The 19,083-nt window shown below is 46.4% G+C and overlaps 1 protein-coding gene across 2 annotated transcripts in view; it reads left to right on the top strand.

Annotated features, from left to right (window-relative positions):
* The window catches only part of TTC7B (tetratricopeptide repeat domain 7B), a 1,510,908-nt gene that overhangs the window by 1,125,372 nt on the left and 366,453 nt on the right, over window positions 1–19,083 (top strand). For both annotated transcript variants that reach the window (XM_085626529.1, XM_085626530.1), the window contains one exon: window positions 16,492–16,632. In XM_085626529.1, coding sequence (XP_085482655.1) covers window positions 16,492–16,632 — 141 coding nt within the window. The remainder of the gene's footprint in view (window positions 1–16,491; window positions 16,633–19,083) is intronic.

Here is a 19,083-nt window from a genome sequence, read left to right as displayed (position 1 = left end):
TCGAAATTTGAATCCTAGATATGTATGGTTCATTGACCCCCAATTTCCATGTTTGTCATAAAAGTGCATCAACCTTCCCATAACGTTGAAAATGTCCCCTAGGTATGTCCTATTCCTCACAGAGTTTGCCAACATCTAACAATGTGCCTCCATGGATTTTGCTAGGCCCTTTTCTTACCAGGTTTCCTTTTTAGGGTCTCAACAGGATCTCCAGCAGTCTTGTCAGAAGTAGAGGTTCACCTACCCTCCTAATTAGTCCAGTTATCCCAGATATGCTATTCATTTCGTTAAGCATTGTAGTTGCACTGCTAGGTAATACATTTCCATATTAGGAGATGCTAATCCTAGGCCCCGTGTTGAACGTTGAAGCTTATTCCGTGCCACTTTATATTGGCAGAAGCCCCATATCACGCTTCTTAAAAACCCATCAGTTTATTAGAATCATGATCTTGTGATTACTAGTGGGAGCTTGTGAAAGAGTACAATAGCCGGGGAAGTGCTGCCATTTTAATCACAACGATTTCACCTTAATAATATTGTGTGCCAAGGAAATCTCACCTACCAAGATAAAAGGTTATAAACCCAAAAGGACTGTTTCAAGCAAAAAAACCCTCATCCTGTTTATCTGTGATGCCTGGGGTTGAGTCACAATGCTGAGGTCTGCAGTGACTGTGCGTCGATGAACCAGAAGGCCACACAGGACCACAAGGCAAAACTCTACACTGCTAGGCATTGGAAGAGTCTTCGTCAAGATCGGTCCAAGTCCAGTGGTCGGTCTCAGTGTCATTTCCAGGGCAGAAGTTGCTGAAGTCGATCCCAAGGTCGTTCGTAATTGCGCTTCAAATCTATTGGTGAGTTGAACAAAAAACATAAAAAGTCCAAGCTGGACTCGTCCCTTTCCCGCCCCTCTCCTACTCCTAAGAAGTCGCAAGTGCATCACCATTCTTCCTGATCTCACTCCAGAAGCTGGTTACCTTTGAAGTTAACTCACCAACTTGTCACGGCACAACCTGAGTTTCCAGGGCTGTCTGCCACACCAGGGCAGATCCAAGAGTTCTGCTATGCCATGCTCTGACCCTTTCGCTCCCTTCCAACTCCCTTTGGTTCACTTCAGTTCCCCAAAGAGCCAAGAGGTGTTCCATCTGAGACGTTTCCAGTGGGTTGGCACTCTGCACCAGTTGGACCCTTCAAAACATCCACCGGGCCTCCTCTAGCTTTATGATCCACACCGGAAACTGGAGCATTGACGCCGATGCCAACGCCATCGATGCCTGAGGACAAGGTGACCATTGTGCTCTCTGACTCGGAGTTGGCTCCGCTACAACCGAGACGGAGGCTGCTCTCAGTTTCGAATGAACCACAACCTGCACCAAATGACGTTCCACTGCCACAAGGAAGATTTCATACACTGCATTCCTTGTTTAACACAGATTCCGACAATGATTATGACAGAGGTGACAAAATTGTCTGACCCTACCATGAGGAGAATTGGTATGATGACCTCCTAGAGGCAAGTAGCCTAGACACCTTTCCTGACTTTGGTCTCTTCACGCACCCAGGCCCTGCTACTGAAAGAGGGCTTCATTTGCGATGGTCATGTGGAGGGTGGCTACGTTTTCGACCTCCAGCTTTCCACCGGCAGGATCAGCTGTCATTGCAACGGGGCAGGGTTCTTCACAGTTTCCACCATTTTAGGGGAGGAGCCGCCACTGCTAATGATGCCCAGTTTACAAGTAGCTGCCAACCCAGAATCAAAGACAGTAGTCTTTAAGACTAGTGTTAGGAAGGCAATCGATGAATTATTATACATTAACGTAGTTTGTGCCTATTCTCCTAATGTCGTTGGTAGACTGACAACATCTGTATGAGAGATATATACATATCACAAGAGGCTGGGTTTGTAAAAAAAAAAAAACTGTGACAACAGGATCTGACTAAACTGGCAAACTCAACAGAAACTTTAAAAGTCAGTATCACTCTCTGGGAAAACCTTGTGCTTTTTTTGCTGCATTTCGGAAGAAATTTGTGAAGTTGGCTTTGTTGCGAAAATTCAGGATATTGGGTCAAAAGATGGCTGAGAGGGGAGAGTTAGACTGGGCGAGATGTTAGCAATGCTACTTTGGCGAGGGTTGCGAGATTATAAAATATAGAACCTGGATTGTGCACGATTCTCCAATCACACATTTATTTATTAGACATGGTTAGAATACTGTACAGAACTCTTAGAGGCCTTTTTTCAACGTGTATATTATTGTAAAACCTTGATAACATTTCATTGGTCTCATTAGCTTTAGGTGATCCTGTATTGGAAAAAGAAATCATGGGGGTAACCAAGGGCTTCTCCTATTGTGTGGCTCCAGACCGAATGAGTTAGCGTCTGAATTTTATGACGAGTCGCTCACAATTCCTAGGCTTCCACCCCCGATAGGAACCATGTTTCCTTAGAAGCCTTTTTGGTCGTCCCAGATCAGTCTGCGTGTTCTTCAAGATCAGCTGCATATAATCTGGGGTGAGGTGAGGCAAAATTGCTCTGTGCCCTGCTTTGTGCTACTTTGTGTCAATCGGGTGCACCATCATTGGTACATTGTATCTTCTGTGCATGTGTGCTGCACAGTACAGCACACATTCAAAGTGGGGAAAGTATTAAAGCATAGTTCTTATACCAGAAGGGTCCCCTTCCAGTACAAACCTATGTTTGAGAGAATGCACACACCCTTGTCCTATGGTTCAAGGGTGTCTGCGTTGATTAATGGCAGCCTAGAGTACAGCAGCACAGGGAGAGAGGAAAACAGCACCATATCTTAGTAGATATGGTTCTGTCTTGCTTTGTCTTTCACGCAAGCCAGCAGAGCAACTTTGGTTGCTGCTTTGCGTGAAATGTTAGGAAAGCTGCCCCTTTAATGTTTACTCAGTATTTCACAGTTTCAGGGACATCAGTCATTTTACAGTTTTGAATGAATAGAAAAATAAGCATTACATTTTTTTTTCTTTTTCATTACCATTTATTCTAGGTTTTTTAACTTTCACTTTTGTCATTGCCATCATCCTCCAAGGTCATATGATGTTACTTCCTGTGATGTCATCAGAGTCAAAGGGCATGTGATGTCACTTCCGCTACCCCTGGTACTTTGGTGAATCAACATCCATGGGCGTTTTCATTTGCGATAACCCTCAAACTCAAGTACAGTTTGATGCAATAGTCTTTACCAAGGTTTGAAATAAGCAGAGATGCTGCTGCTATCTGGCCTGCTTCACAGAGTATTTTCATGCCACACATGGAATGTGTTCACCTCACATAAAGTCACTATTTTACTGCTCACAAAGGATGCACTCTTTTACATTACAAATCCAGAGCAGAACCTCATTGAGTTCTTTCTTATTTCATATACTAATTGGTCCAATTCTGAGATCTTCCTTTTAACGGAGGCTACGGAATAATTTGGCCTCAAACTGCCTTTGAAATTGGGCAGTGATTTTATCAAACATTTGTGTAATGTAGTTTTTCAAAAGTATGCCAGGTGATAAGAACTAACCTTGGTATTACCATTGACTCACTGAAATCTGTTATCTGCTGCTGGATTAAACTTCTACTGTACATCATTCTTCCGCTCCCATTAATAATAATTTTTAAAAATCAGCACCAGTTGTATTTTTTCCAGAATCTACTTGAAATACTAACAGCATTTGTTTTCCTACCTGATATGTTTGCTCATGAAATTAAAATAGGTGGGTTATCCACAGAGAACAAGTTAGAAATTGCTAGTTTTAGCATTTGACGCGGTTTTGGGGTGAGGTTTTTCTGCCCAGAGCTGCAGAAAATGTACTTGGTGGCCTAGACACAGGAAACTTCACAGTGGTACTCTATACGTTTTGAGCCTCAGTGGCTGAGGCACAGAAGGCTTCATAGAGGATGCTTTACATTTTGAGCAGTAGGGTTTGAAGCACAGGAGCATTCGCACGATACGCAATACATTTTGAGGATTAATGGCTTGGGTGCAGAAGGCTTGATAGTAGTATGCTACACATCTTGAGCATTGGTGCCTGGGGCACAGGAGGATTCATAGTGGGACTTGGACACATTTTAGGCAGCAGTGTCCAAAGCACAGGAGGCTTCACATTGGTACGCAATACATTTTGAGGATTAATGGCTTGGGCGCAGAAGGCTTCGTAGTGGTACGCTACACATCTTGAGCATTGGTGGCTGAGGCACAGAAGGCTTCATAGAGGATGCTTTACATTTTGAGCTCAGGATTAATGGCTTGGGGGCAGAAGGCTTCATAGTGTTACGCTACACATCATGAGCATTGGTGTCTGGGGCAGAGGAGGCTTCATAGTAGTACTGGAAACATTTTAAGCAGCAGTGGCCAAGGCACAGGAGGCTTCGCTTTGGTACGCAATACATTTTGAGGATTAATGGCTTGGGACGCAGAAGGCTTGAAAGTGGTACGCTACACATCATGAGCATTGGTGGCCAAGGCACAGAAGGCTTCGCATTGGTACGCAATACATTTTGAGGAATAATGGCTTGGGCACAGAAGGCTCCATAGTGGTACATTACACATCTTGAGCATTGGTGCCTGGGGCACAGGAGGCTTAATAGTAGGACTGGACACATTTTAAGCAGCAGTGTCCAAGGCACAGGAGGCTTCGCATTGGTACACAATACATATCTGAAAGAAACACGTTAGTTAGATTCCTTACCTTAGAATATTCTCAGGCGTCAGGCTGGATCCGGAAAGATTTTCGTCAGCAATACCCTTGCACGTCGCTAGGCGTCGTCTGCGGCTCCGCGTCCGTCATCGGCGTCGTGATCGCCGGGATGTCGTTGTCGGAGTACTTAGACGCTGCCCTCGCGCGCTGACGTCAGTTCTTCTTTTTCCGCGCCAGGAAGAGCATACCCTTTTAGTCACTTTTTGACTAAACTTTTTGAACTTTTTTGGTTCCTATTTCGAGTCGACCTCGACTCTTGGTGCCGGTAGGGATGCCCGGGTTCAAGCCGTGCGACGCCTGTCACTGCCTGATGTCGGTCACGGATCACCACCGCCGGTGTCTCCACTGCCTTGGGTCCGACCACGATGCAGAGTCGTGCCTCGACTGCCGGGCCTTGACCTCGAAGGCTAGGCGGGAGCGGTCCCGCAAGCTGCTCGAGATCCGGCAGTCGGCTCCGCGCCGCTCAAGGTCCCGGTCGAGGGACCGGTCACGGAGCCGAAGCCATCACCGCTCGTCGGGGTCCAAGTCCTCGCATTCCGGTAAGTCGAGGCACAGCAAGAAGTCGAAGAGACGACATCGCTCTTCTGTCTCCCCTCGCCGGTTGCGCGACTCGGCTGAGGGTTCGGGCGGCACCACCCGCGCAGCTCCGTCGGAGCCGCAAGAGTCGCGTCCGGCCCCGTACCCTCCAGGTCCTGGGCCCGATGCGACTCCGATGGAGATCCGAGACTTCCTCGTGGCCATGAGGAGTCTCGCTCCGCCGTCGAGGCCTGCCGGCGCGCCTTCGGGCCCCGCAGGTCCGACTGGGGGGCCTAGCGAGCCGGCGGCTCCGGCCCCGGCGCCATCGTCAACTTCGGTCCCGACGCCGAAGGCCCCCGGGGGGTCCAGGCCTGGATCCGGTCGAGGCCGGTCGACCTTATGACCCCTCCACCAGCGCCGACCCCTTCGGTGCCGTCTTCGGACGACGACGTCCCCAGGTTTAGTCCCGGTCCGGGCCCGGCATCGGGCTGCCGAGGCTCTTCAGCTAGAGCTCCCTGCAGTGGCCGTGAGGACTAACCTCCTCACTGAAGTGCTTCAACCGCCGGTAAGCTCCTCGGAGCCTCTGCTGCAGTTCAATGAAACACTGACGGATGTTCTGATGGGCACCTGGTCCAAGCCCTCCACAGTCCCTCCTGTGGACCGGAACGTGGCCAGGCGCCACCGCCCTGCACCGGGCGACTCCAGCTTTCTGTCGGTGCACCCCATGCCTGAGAGCCTGGTTATCCAGCCCTCTACCTCCCAGACCACCTTCCCGTCCGCTCCCCCGGATCGGGAATCCAAAAGGTTGGAACAGTTTGGAAAGAAACTGTTCTCCTCCCTTAGTTTGAGGTTGCGGTCTATCAACATCGTGTGCCTTTTGGACCGTTACACCCACTCTTTGTGGGATACGGTGGCGGGCGTGCTGCCCCAGTGTCCGAAGACGGCCCAGACGCGGATTGCCCAGGCTCTTGCTGAGGGGCGGGATGCGGCACGGTACACGATACGATGTGGGCTTGACACAACGGACTCGCTAGGTAGGGCAATTGCGACCACGGTGGAGATTCATCGCCACGCCTGGCTGAGGTCCGCGAACTTCTCCGGGGATGTCCAGAGCACCCTCATGGATATGCCCTTCGATGGCCGTCGCCTCTTTGGCGGCAAAGCGGATAGTGCGCTGGAGCGCTTTAAGGACTCCAGGACTACGGGCAAGTCCTTGGGCCTCTCGGCCCGTGCCCGTAAACGTCCGCTTTTTGCCCCTTTCGTGGCCAAGGAAGGGGCGCCCCCACACGTCCTTCTAGCCACAGGCCGCAGAACCAGCCTCAACGCGGTCGTGGACGTGGATTCCGCCGAGGCGGAGCGGGGGGACAGAGAGCCGGTCAGCCCACATCTACCCCCGCAGCATCTGCCTCAAAGCCTTCCTAGTCCGAGCTTTCAGGCCCATCCCACGCCAGTGGGAGGCAGAGTTCGCCATCACCTGCTAAACTGGCGTACCATCACATCGGACAGGTGGGTGCTGCAAATTGTCCGAAGGGGCTACTCCCTCCCCTTCTAGGCAACCTCTCCAGCCATGCCACCGCAGTACCACCGCATGTCGGGGGATCACTTGCAACTTCTGCAGGAGGAAGTTAGGGCCCTCTTGGCCAAGGGGGCCATCGAGCGCGTTCCTGGCCCAGATGTAGGTCGGGGTTGTTATTCCCACTACTTTCTGGTTCCCAAGAAGGGCAAAGGGGGTCTACGCCCTCAGGAGCGTCAACGCCTTCCTCCGGAAGGAAAAGTTCAAGATGCTCACCTTAGCTCAGGTTCTGGCTGCCCTAGACCCTGGAGACTGGATGGTAGCGTTGGACTTGCAGGACGCTTATTTCCACATCCCCGTCCTGCCGGCCCACCGGTGTTACCTGCGGTTCATGGTAGGCCACGAGCACTTTCAGTTTACCGTGCTCCCCTTTGGCCTCACCAGTGCCCTTCGGGTGTTCACGAAAGTGATGGCGGTGGTCGCAGCTCATCTGCGCAGATTAGGGGTTCCAGTCTTCCCCCTATCTCGACGACTGGTTGTTGAAGGCGGGCTCGCCCCAGGCAGTCGTCTCCCACCTCCAGACTATGGCCGACCTCCTGCATTTGCTGGGGTTTTCCATCAACATGCCGAAGTCGCATCTGAGTCCCTCCCAGAAGCTCCTTTTCATCGGAGCGGTTCTGGACTTGGCGCAGTTCCGGGTCTATCCTCTGGAACAGCCGGTTCGGGATATTCAGGCTTTGATTCCGATTTTTCAGCCTTTATCCCGGGTTTCGGTCAGGTTGGTGCTGCGGCTACTGGGTCTGATGGCCTCCTGCATCCTGCTGGTACATCACGCCAGGTGGCGGATGTGGGCTCTGCAGTGGGACCTGAAGTTTCAGTGGGCCCAGCATCGGGGCAACCTGTCCGACCATGTCTTGATCTCAGAGGGCACTGCAAGACAGTTGCAGTGGTGGCTCACGGACCGCGATTGGGTCAGTGGCAGATCCCTCTCCCTACCCAAACCGGAGCACGTAGTGGTGACGAATGCGTCCCTCCTAGGATGGGGGGGCCACATGGGAGAGGCGGAGATCAGAAGTCTCTGGTCTCCGGCGGAGTCCCTGCTCCATATCAACCTATTGGGGCTGCGGGCGATCCGACTGGAACTGAAGGCATTCCTTCCCTCTGTTCGGGGAAGTGTAGTGCAGATGTTCACGGACAATACCACCGCCATGTGGTATTGCAACAAACAGGGCGGGGTGGGGTCGTGGACCCTTTGTCAGGAGGCTCTGCGCCTCTGGACATGGCTGGAACATCAGGGCATCACTCTGGTGGTTCAACACCTGGCGGGTTCTCTGAACGCCAGGGCGGACGAACTCAGCCGCCGGTGCATGATGGATCACGAATGGTGTCTGAACTCGGACGTGACACAAGGACTCTTTCGGCAGTGGGGAGAGCCTTGGTTAGATCTATTCGCCACCGAAGAGAGCGTGTAATGTCATCAGTTCTGCGTGTTGGAATTTCCATGGCGGCACTCGCTCGGAGACGCTTTTCGTCGCGAGTGGAGTTGCGGTCTGTTGTACGCCTTTCCGCCTATACCACTTCTGCCCAGAGTGCTGAAGAAGATCAGGCGCGACCGGGCCCAAGTCATCCTTGTGGCTCCGGATTGGGCACGGAGATACTGGTATCTCAAGCTACTCAGTCGGGCCATCGATACCCCGATTCGACTGCCTCTTCAGGAGGACCTTCTGTCGCAGCAGCAGGGGACAGTCCTTTACCCGAACCTGTCCAGCCTCCACCTCCATGCGTGGAGATTGAGCGGCGACAGTTGATGCCATTTGACTTGCCTCCTGAAGTCTGTGATGTCATTCTGGGAGCCAGGCGTCCCTCCACAAACGGTATATGCCTGCAGGTGGAACAAATTTGTGGCATGGTGCACAGCAAAGGCTGTGGATTCCCTTTCCACCCCTCTTTCTGAGGTTCTCCTCTTCTTTCCCTGGCCCAGCAGGGCTCTGCTCTGTGCACCCTCAAGGGATATCTTTCAGCTATTTCTGCTTTCTTAAGGCTTCCTGATCAGCCTTCTCTTTTCAAATCCCCTGTTGTTGCTCGATTCTTTAAAGGCATTACTCGTATGTTTCCTCCTGTGCCTTTCGTAATGCCTCAGTGGGATTTGAACGTGGTGTTAACCTATCTGATGTGCGCTCCCTTCATAATTGTCCTCTTCGTCTTCTGACTATTAAGACTGCTTTCCTGGTTGCCATCACCTCTGATAGACGGGTGAGTGAGCTCCAGGCTCTATCTTCTAAGCCTCCTTTCCTTTCTGTCCATCCGGACAAGGTTGTTCTCAGGACTCATCCTTCCTTTCTCCCTAAGGTGGTAACTGCCTTTCACATCGGCCAGTCTGTTACACTGCCCACCTTCTTTCCGCCTCCGCATCCCTCGAAAGAGGAAGAGAGGCTCCACCGTCTGGACCCAAAATGAGCGATGTCCTTCTATCTGGACCGCACAAAACAGTTCCGGGTGGACGACCAACTCTTTGTTAGCTACGTGGGCGCTAAGAAGGGGCGGGTAGTGCACAAGCGAACCATCTCTCAGTGGGTTGTTTTGTGCATTAAGGCCTGTTATTGCTTGGCTAAGAAGGATCCTCCTGTGGGGCTGAGAGCCCATTCCACCCGGGCCACGGCGCCTACTACTGCCCTGGGACGGGGAGTCCCTCTGCAGGACATTTGTCAGGCAGCAACGTGGGCCTCGCTGCACACGTTTGCCAAGCATTACTGCCTGGACAGCCAAGTCCGGAGAGACGGCTTCTTTGGCCGTTCCGTTCTCCAGGACTTCCTGGTGTGATCTTGGTTCGCAGACCCTCCACCGGGGTTGATATTGCTGGGGTATCTATTCTAAGGTAAGGAATCTAACTAACGTGTTTCTTTCAGATGAACAAGTTACTTACCTTCGTAACGATATATCTTTAAGAAACATTAGTTAGTTAGATTCCTTACCGCCCCACCCATCTTCCCCGCTCTGCGTACTGATATCTAGGGTTAAGGTCATCCCTTTCAGGGCCCTAAATTCATGGCACCAGTGTCGGTCTCTTGCATGGCTCTGCGTTCCTGGCACGGAACGCTATGTACAAGAACTGACGTCAGCGTGCGAGGGCGGCGTCTAAGTACTCCGACGTCATCCTGGCGATCACGACGACGGACGCGGAGCCGCAGACGACGCTTAGCGACGCGCAAGGGTATTGCTTACGAAAATCTTTCCGGATCCAGCCTGACGCCTGGGGATATTCTAAGGTAAGGAATCTAACTAACTAATGTTTCTTACAGATATATCGTTACCGCAGATAAGTAACTTGTTCTTTGAGGATTAATGGCTTGGGACGCAGAAGGCTTGATAGTGGTACGCTTCACATCATGAGCAATGGTGGCTGAGGCACAGGAGGCTTCATAGTAGTACTGGACACATTTTGAGCAGTAGTAGCCGAGCCACAGGAGGCTTCACAGTGGCATGCTGTACATTTTTAGCAGTAGTGGCCAAGGCACTAGAGGCTTCACAGTGGTGTGTCATACAGTTTGCGCATTGGTGGCTGAGGCACAGTAGAATTCACACAGTACACTATACATTTTGAGCGCTCGTGGCTGAGGCACGGGAGGACTGATTCACACTGGTGTACTGCATATTTTGAGTATTAGTAACCAAAACAGAGGATTTGCCATACATTTGGAACTGCCTCGTATTGATCAGAGATGGCTGTGTTATCACTAGCTAATCTTCGTCCCTTAGGAGGCCAGGCTCCTTGAACTACACATGATGAGGGATAGTGCTTGTGTTTAGAGGATCCTTGTTTGCGGGTGGACTTTGAAAAGCCATCCAGACCCCATATTTACATGTGAAATGCCTCAGGACGGGATCAGTTGTCACTTATTGGGATTGTCACTGGTTCATTTGATAAGGTTGCAACGACATTTCTAGTAAATAATGAGTTACACTGTGAGCCTGTTTGTACGCTTCCGTTGTTGTTCTTCATTTATTTAATAATGTGTTAGACAGAGTTGAAGTTGGACAAGCAATGCCTGTCTTTATTGGCATGGACAAGTGACAAGTTAGTGCATCATGTTTTAGAAGACATTGCCCTGGCATTGGTGTAAGTGTCTCCAGTGCCAAACATTTTGTCAGCACAGAGAACATTAGTGGATGTCATAACAGGGAATGTTATCATTTTCAGTTTGACTTATTTTTAATCGAAGCATTATATTTTTGTGTGAGCCAGACTTTGAACAAAATTTGAAATGTTAGGATTGAAAATCTGTTTGTAGCCCTCATTTTGATAGACTTTTTTCCACACAACCATGCTATTTGTCAAGAATCTTCTTTGCTGCTTCATAGAGGTGAAAGTATCTTATCCGTAATTTGTAGAAAAAACTGTAGGAATTCTATCCCAGCATGTCTGGATCTCAAGAAGCCCAAATTCTCCGGTTCTATGGTATTCATGCATGCATGACTCCCCAGTGGGAGTAAAATAAGAATATATGCTCTACAGTGAGAATTCTAATTTTTTGGTCTTTAAATCTAAATGAATTGAAACACTTGCTCTTCATCCATTACTTAATGATGTGCGAGTCACTTCATAATGTGTTTTCATAGTCAGAAGAGCTTGTGCTTTGCTTTCTTAAAGTACATGTCGTTTAGAGCAAACGTTGTGATTGTCTACTCATGCTACATGGATTTTAATCTTAGTTCGTCCACATGCCTAAATTGTGTCCTCCTGAGACATTTCTGTTATCTACCCCTGCATCACTTTATTTATCTTCCAAAATGTATAGTGTCTAGAAACTGGTTAATGGCTGATGTTTACTTGCAGCATTAGCCGGTCAGAAAAATAACTGCGATTTAAGGCACACTGTACAATTCTCAACGATAATCTGAGAAAAAGAAAATAATCCAGTGTCAGTCTAAGTCACAGTTGTAAAAGAGAAATAAACTTATTATGTGCTTTCAACATAGATGACCGTTAGATCCATGTGCTCATCTAGATGCTGTGGGACAGTCTTTGGGTTCAAGAAGGTAGGCCAACATCATGGCCAACTCACTGCCATTTTGTTTTAAGTCTCCCCATTGGTGTTCAAATATTCATGGCATTTGTAGCAAACCATATTAAGCAGTGATATTTCTTTGTCATTTTGGTCCGTATGTCAAATGCTACATAATCACTGCGATTCTTAGACAAGTTTTCTATATATCTGCATTACACTTCATATACTTAGAGGAATATTTGCAAATCACTCAGAGAGCTAAGTTGTCATGACCCCTTTATGTGGAAACCTACTGTAGTTTTATAATGTATCCAGACTCGTTTTCATAGGTCTACTAACTTCAAGTGTCACTAAGTAGCTGACATGCTGCATGGAAGGATAATACCCATGCAACCTGACTAAACAGGAGGACAGATAAAATGAAGAAAGAACTTCTTGGGAGATTGGTTATCCAGAGATTGATCAAGATATACATTACAGGAGATATTTAAAGTATCTTCAGCTATGTAGCAGAATATGCATTCTTTGGTTTTGCATCTGACCCAGAGTTCACTGACAGTATTCTACAGGACACATATCCTGTCCTGCCTTCAATGGACAAATGAATACAAATCTTGGGTGTCTTTGATGGCCAGAATAATTCAAACAGCCATGGACTCCAAACAACCAATATATTCATTGCCACACAACCGAGAACCAATTCGCAGTTTGAAATTCTGGATGACAATGCATTTGGCTGAATTTTGAAGTGATGCTACTTTACTTAATGTAACGCCTCAGTGCTTAATTTGTGCAGGTGGTGAACACTAGCTTTATTGTCGGGCAGCGGAGCGGCTACAGTTATTTTTTTATCAAATGGCTTTGACCAGCAGCAAGGGAGAAAAAGGTAGAAAAAGGAGAAACAAAGAGGAAGAGCTAGAAAGGAAGATTGTGACAATGTAAGAAAGCAGGGATTAAAATGTACATGCAAGAGACAGGAAGTGTAGATTGTTGAGAGATGCATGAGTAGGATTCAAACCAAGATAGTCTTGGTGTTGAGAAACCTAGCTCTCAGCACAGCTAGAGGTGGGCTGATAAATCCTTTAGGCCCAGCACTTATTTATTATTATTTTTTGTTTACAAATTAAGTACAGAAGCCCTCCTTCCTCTGCTTGATGGCGCTTCCTCTCAGGGTGACTCTTGCACTTTTATCTTTTGGCTATAAATCCTCTGGCTCGTTCACTCTCCTCCCTTGAGTCTACCTCCTCTCTGTCTTTCTCTCTCCCCCTCCTTGAAGTGTCCCTCTTCTCTTGCTAAATCTTTCTCCTTGACTATGCCTCTTTCACTTTCTTAATCTCACGCTTCCCTTAATCATCCCTTCTCACTGGTTGTCACTCTGCTCGCTTGACTGTTTCTTTCCTGTGCCCATCACTCTTCTCCAACAGTTTTTTGTCCCTTGGTAATTGACCCCCAATTACCGTCTTACACTCTTCTCCCAGTTATCCCTCTCTGTGACTGACTGTCGTATGGAGTTCCCATTCCCACTTTTTCTCTCATCCCCATCCAACCGTCGTACATTAATCAAGTTTATTGGACCTTAGAGTCCACACAAAACACAATAAATTACACTACATACACAAATCCTAATACAATATATACTATATGACACATGCGAACATTTCCTCACATTCATTCAGTGTTTAAATCCGCTGCAAAACAAAGAGGGTAAAATTAGCTAGGCAAAGCTAAGACTTTAGGACAGAATAACAGAATGTGTTGTAATCTAGAGGCTTTTCTTGTTATCTTAAACTCATTTAATCTAGCCAAGAGACGGATAATTCATCTGAAGATCTAGGTGCAAACAGTAGATAAGGGGGGTTCCCAACACAGCCACAGAGCAAGGGGACTCCAGTCTGATGTGTTTGTGTTACGTGCAGGCGACAAGTTCAAAACTCGATCTGGCCAGCACAGCATTTCCTCTTTCCAAGGCTTGTAAATTCAATATCATTAAATCGGGTCCAGAAACACGTATTATTTACAGCTCTTAGAAAAGGCAAAACTGCAGTATTTGGCAGGTACACAATATTATTATTTGATCATGGTTGCCTCTGATTTTTGTTCTATTGGGTGAGGAGACTCGTGATGGCTGCCTGAGCTTATCGTTCTTCTCACCTTTATGCCACTACTGTCACCACCGACCCAGCTTTACACCCCTTGTTTAGCACTGTTGTTCCCCTTGGTTTCTATCAGTCTTTTTTAATTTCAGATCTCCCCACACGCCGCCACCTCACTGCTACTCCTGGATTTAATGCATTCCGTACCCTTTTTCTGAACACATATTGTTTTTAATTCTCTGCTGGACTCACAGGCACAAATTTGATGCCTGCACTTTGCAGGGCTGACCGGTATCAGTTTGGGGCCGGTGGGGTGGCGGCGATACAAGTAATCAGTGAATCCTAATATTACATATTTATTTTAAACCAACAGCATAAAAGGGAAGCCAGTTGATCCCACATATTGCATGAGTACAGGAGGGCTAGATCAATACCAGATTTTCTAGATAACAGCTGGCTAGTTAAAGGAGTTTCAGTTAGATTCATTGCATGTAAAAGTATTCTACCTGGACATTCCGAAGATCTGTCGTGTGCCCTATCCCAATCACGTTGGTTTACCCTGCCATATTGGGTAAAGAACAAATGTTTTCTTGCCGCCAGTTTATACCTGAAAGGCAGTAGAAATTCCACTGCTTAGAGCTTGCCGATGTTCCCACGCTCCTAGCGTTAGAAAGCTGATCCTTTCTGTGGGATCATATAAGGCATGGGGTGAACTACAGCGATGTTAAGTTTAGTTTTGGGCGAAAGGTTTTCCTCCAGATATAGGAAGTGACTTATTGCATTGTTTTGCTGGGCAATAAACTTGTGTCTTTGATAGTTGATCAACACCATACGTTAGTGGAATACAAGTTGAAGTGACTTTTATTGTTCTTCAAAATTTCCGTATCCAGGATTTACTTGAAAGGTTAGCACTAATCACATTACAATACTGCCAACTAATAAAAGCACAAAACCTGTACTGAGCAGCTACCAGCAAAGAAAGACACATGAGGTGACTAGGTTTTCTTACCCTACCAAGCGTGAGCAGTCGTGGAAAATCAGTAAAATGCTATTGTTTTGAAGCGCCCGTCATCTACCTTGTGAATATGGGTGTAGGGGGGTTATCTAAGATCAGCATACCTTCCTGAACATCTGAAATTCAGAAACGGGCGCTCATTTTCTTCCCTGTGTGCTTGTTCCACATATAATTCTCAAATATAGATTGTGGCAATCTCAAAGCTGCATGTAGGTCATTTCTTGAATTTGGATCAATTTTGACTTGACTTGTTCTTCGAACCAATGACAGTGACATAAACCGATTTTTATATGGAGACGTTTTTAATTGGTGGTTAATTTGCCATGTAACAATTGTCAGCGTTTTGTTGCTGTTCAAAGAAGCCATGATGAAAAGATGTGTTTTATGTAAGCTATATATCCAATTCAATGACAGGATGGACAAGGAATTATGGCAACCCAGTCTGTGTGCATGCCATATATCTACTTTTTAGAAATTATGGTGGAGTTTGGTTTTTTGGGTTGCAGAATTTCACAGGGTGAGAATCTACAGCCATTTTCACTTTGGAGGGTGAAATACAAATGCATGCCGTAGATCAAACTTACCATATCTGTAGTTCTGGCCTCCTTGAATCTAAAACTTACATAAACCTTCTCATGAGTGCTGTTTTTGTTTTATAAAGAGTAGTGTTGGAGTGTAGTATTTTGTGGCATTCACAATAAAAGGGAGATTTGTGTCTTTTTTATGGTAAATGTGAGTAAAAGGGTATTTCAAACCACTGTTTTTGCTAAACTACATCATTTTAATCAATTCTTTGGTTAAAAAAATATACATTTCTCATACAAAACACAATTGACCCAATACATGAATCAATGTTTAACAATGAAAAGAGATTTAAAAAAATAAAATTCTTTAACAAAATAAATCCTTTATTGAAAAATAAGACTTGCTAAAAAGCAATCATTTCACACAGCAACAAAATTATCTTTTTTTTTTTTTAGTAAATGAAGCAAAGGTATTTTAAGCCATTTGCTACCACTATTGCATAATTGTTTCTAAGAGTATCTTGCATTATCCTCAGAAGGGGCCAGTTGCAAGAGAACTGAGGATATCAGAGTACAAAAATGTAACAGTATAATTACAGCTGGTACAAGGGATTTTCTTGATTCGAAATCTTATGGTACATAGTAAATTAATGCAAGAAATGGAGATGCTGAATCTGTGAATCACAAAGGGATATCTGATGTGTAACGTTCCAGCCTCCTCTCTGTCGTCTACGTAAATGATCTAGCCTTTATAAAGCCCTTAATCCATGTTGGAATTCAGCTCAATTAGGAAAAGTCCAATGGTGCAGTTTTGATCTGGGAAATTTGTGGGAAAGTCACTTCTACCTCAGCACACTGGTTTTACCATAGCCTTCAGGTGGTTGGTGCTACTTTTTTTTCTTTTAAGTATTGCCATTCCCCATAGATTCATTGTTGAAGTTTTGTTAGGTATGGCCCTCCCCTCCCTTTTATGGAGAAAGCGCAACTCACGCTGAACAATCTTGTGTTTTTCGGGGGGTAGACTTTGGTACAGATTGAAAAGTCACCTGCTGTGGCCTCCTATTGATATTTCTGTTGCTGATGGTATTTCCACCCTTCTTTCTTGTTTCTGTAGGGTCCATCCATGCCACATCGATAGCCGCCTCTCGAGTAGAACAAGCGCTCTCTGAGGTAGCCTCATCCTTACAGAGCAGCACTCCAAAGCAGGGTCCTCAGCACCCATGGATGACCCTGGCGCAAATCTGGCTACACGCAGGTAGAGTGAATGGATCTTGGATAATCTTCCAGTTTAAGATGTAACACCAGTCATTCAATGAAGTAACGTGATCTGTCTTTACTGCCAGTAGGTTGGAGTGGAACATTCGGTGCTTAATATCCCAGTTACTTACTTGTAATCTTTATTACACCGAGTGCTAGCCTCCCCGTCACAGTTCTGTTGCTGTGTGGGGACTCACCTAATATGTAAGAGCTGTGACGTGGATGACACATAAAGAGAAAATAGTTTTGGAGACCTTTATAGTGTCACAGACATACAGTAGATGCTTTAAATTACATTTATATGAGTTATCAAAGAATTGGTATAACATAATCAGCACCGAAAGGTTAATGTATTTGTGGTTTGTTTACAGTGGTCATTGGAGCTTAGTAAACTTATACGCGTTGTCAGAATATTGATCAAGTATATGTATATGGGAATATAATCCACCACCTGCAATGACACCATGCTATTACATTATTATTTGACACAAAATAAAGTAATAGCATGATGCCATGAGTGTATGGAGATAATCAGATTAAGAAATAGTGGGGGCAAGGAAGAGTTAACTTGGAGAAACAAAGGGAAAGAGGAGGTGAGAGAAAGGGGCCAGTAACCTGCAACAGTAGCATCAAAGTAAGAGGTGAAGAAGATTCTAGTCCTCCAAATGCTGACATAGTAGTATCTTGGTATGTAACAACCTACTTCTGACCTGAGTGATTCTTCCGGCGTATTTTGAAGGACTTTTCCTAAGTACACTTGCCTGGTGCTGGGCTTGTTGCTGCCGTAAGCCAAGTAACATTTCCCAACCCCTTGCTCAAGCCATCTTTACTCCTTGTAGGGATAGCTTAGCGCCCCCTGCTGTTGGCACCCCACGCGGCTGCCAAGTCTTTTGCCTTCTCCTAACACTTACCCTAGTTATAAAAAGAGCATTGGTGGCTTTTCGCATTGTTTAGTAGTGGGGCGGGGGGGGGGGGGAAATGTCATGGCATTTTTTTTAATTTCACTTATCTGCTGCTCCGCCGGCCACCGCTTTGCTTCTCTCTCCCTATCTTCGACTCCGGCTGCACTCTGCACAGGTTCCCAGATACCAATCCAGGTGTTTATATCATGCTGGGAATACTATTGCCAGCATGAGACAGACAAGCGCTGGGATTGGTCTGAGCGGCCTGGTGTGCCGCTCAGACAGTGCCTGGAAGCCTGTGGCATTTCTCCAAATGTTTACAACACAGCTGAATTGGAAATACATAAGTGTGTTTGGCCAGCCAAACTGACATGCACGCTTAAAAGTGCCCACCACTCTTCACCCTGCCATGCCTCTTACACAGGATTGTCAGGCCCCACCCGGCTGAAGACTCGCATCGCAAAAATAATGATAAAATGCTTTTTTAATCATTTTATTTTTCATCTTTTAGCAAGGGGCGGCGCTCCTCTGCAATTTTGGAGGAGCCGTCCCTGAAAAAGAGGAATCCCGATGAGATCTCAGGTAGTTTACAAAAGTTAAAAGGGTCTAGAGATGTAATTTCTCTGTCCCCCATCTGACATCTTCAAACTTAAGTGGGTTGAGCCCCACTGGATCTCAGACCTAAAAACGGACAATGAAACAGGTCCCTGTCGGGCCCTATATTCACATCCTTAACTTTACAGGCAAAATCTCTGATCGACTTTTGAACATTGATTTTAAAAACGGTTAAGGTAATCCATGTCGGCGAGATAATTACTGTGTAGATTTCAGATGTTTTACTTAATCTAAGAGTGTTTGCTTTTTCCAGGATGCTTGTTGTGCTATGTATTCTGTTTCATGAAACATATTACTCTTGTATAGGGCACACTGTGAACCGAGTTGCCTCTGGGTGAAGTCTGATTGGGGGTAGGTTTGAGCTCTCCAGATGAGGTTAAAGGCGGAGTGAGATTATCACAGAGTCTGTCAGTGGGTCAATAACGTGTTATGGTTAAAAGCTCATTCAATGCTTGGCCTCTGTACAGAGCAGTGGTCACGAGTGCCACTTGTAATTGTGATTCTTTGAAAAAATGTGTGAAGAAGGTACACAGATGTCGAAGTATTGACAATGAAAACAAAGCAAAATGCAGTGCTCACAGGTGAGTGTGAAGTAAAGGAGCTGCAAGGAGGTACATGCAGGAGAGAGTTTAAAGGGTGTGCTGAAGAGGAAAGAGATGACATGTGAGATAGGTAGAAGATTTCTGTAAGAGGTTGCAACAAGAAGGGTGTAATTTTCTCTCAGAGAGACTGCAGAGGAGGGTGGTATGATAAGAACGAAAGAGGTGGAGACACTCCTAAAACCAGACCTTGTTAATGTTTTATTCATGCGCTTGTATTTTTAGAATTCAGCCATTTTTAATTCAAATTTTTTCACAACAAAAGAATTGTTATTCCTCATGTATGTGTTACTGCTAACATGCATTGGCATATTCAACAGGCCTGGCTTGTTT

This window comes from Triturus cristatus, chromosome 9 (genome assembly GCF_964204655.1).
Source record: "Triturus cristatus chromosome 9, aTriCri1.1, whole genome shotgun sequence".
Lineage (NCBI taxonomy): Eukaryota > Metazoa > Chordata > Amphibia > Caudata > Salamandridae > Triturus > Triturus cristatus.
This window is presented reverse-complemented; position numbering and strand designations above follow the sequence as displayed.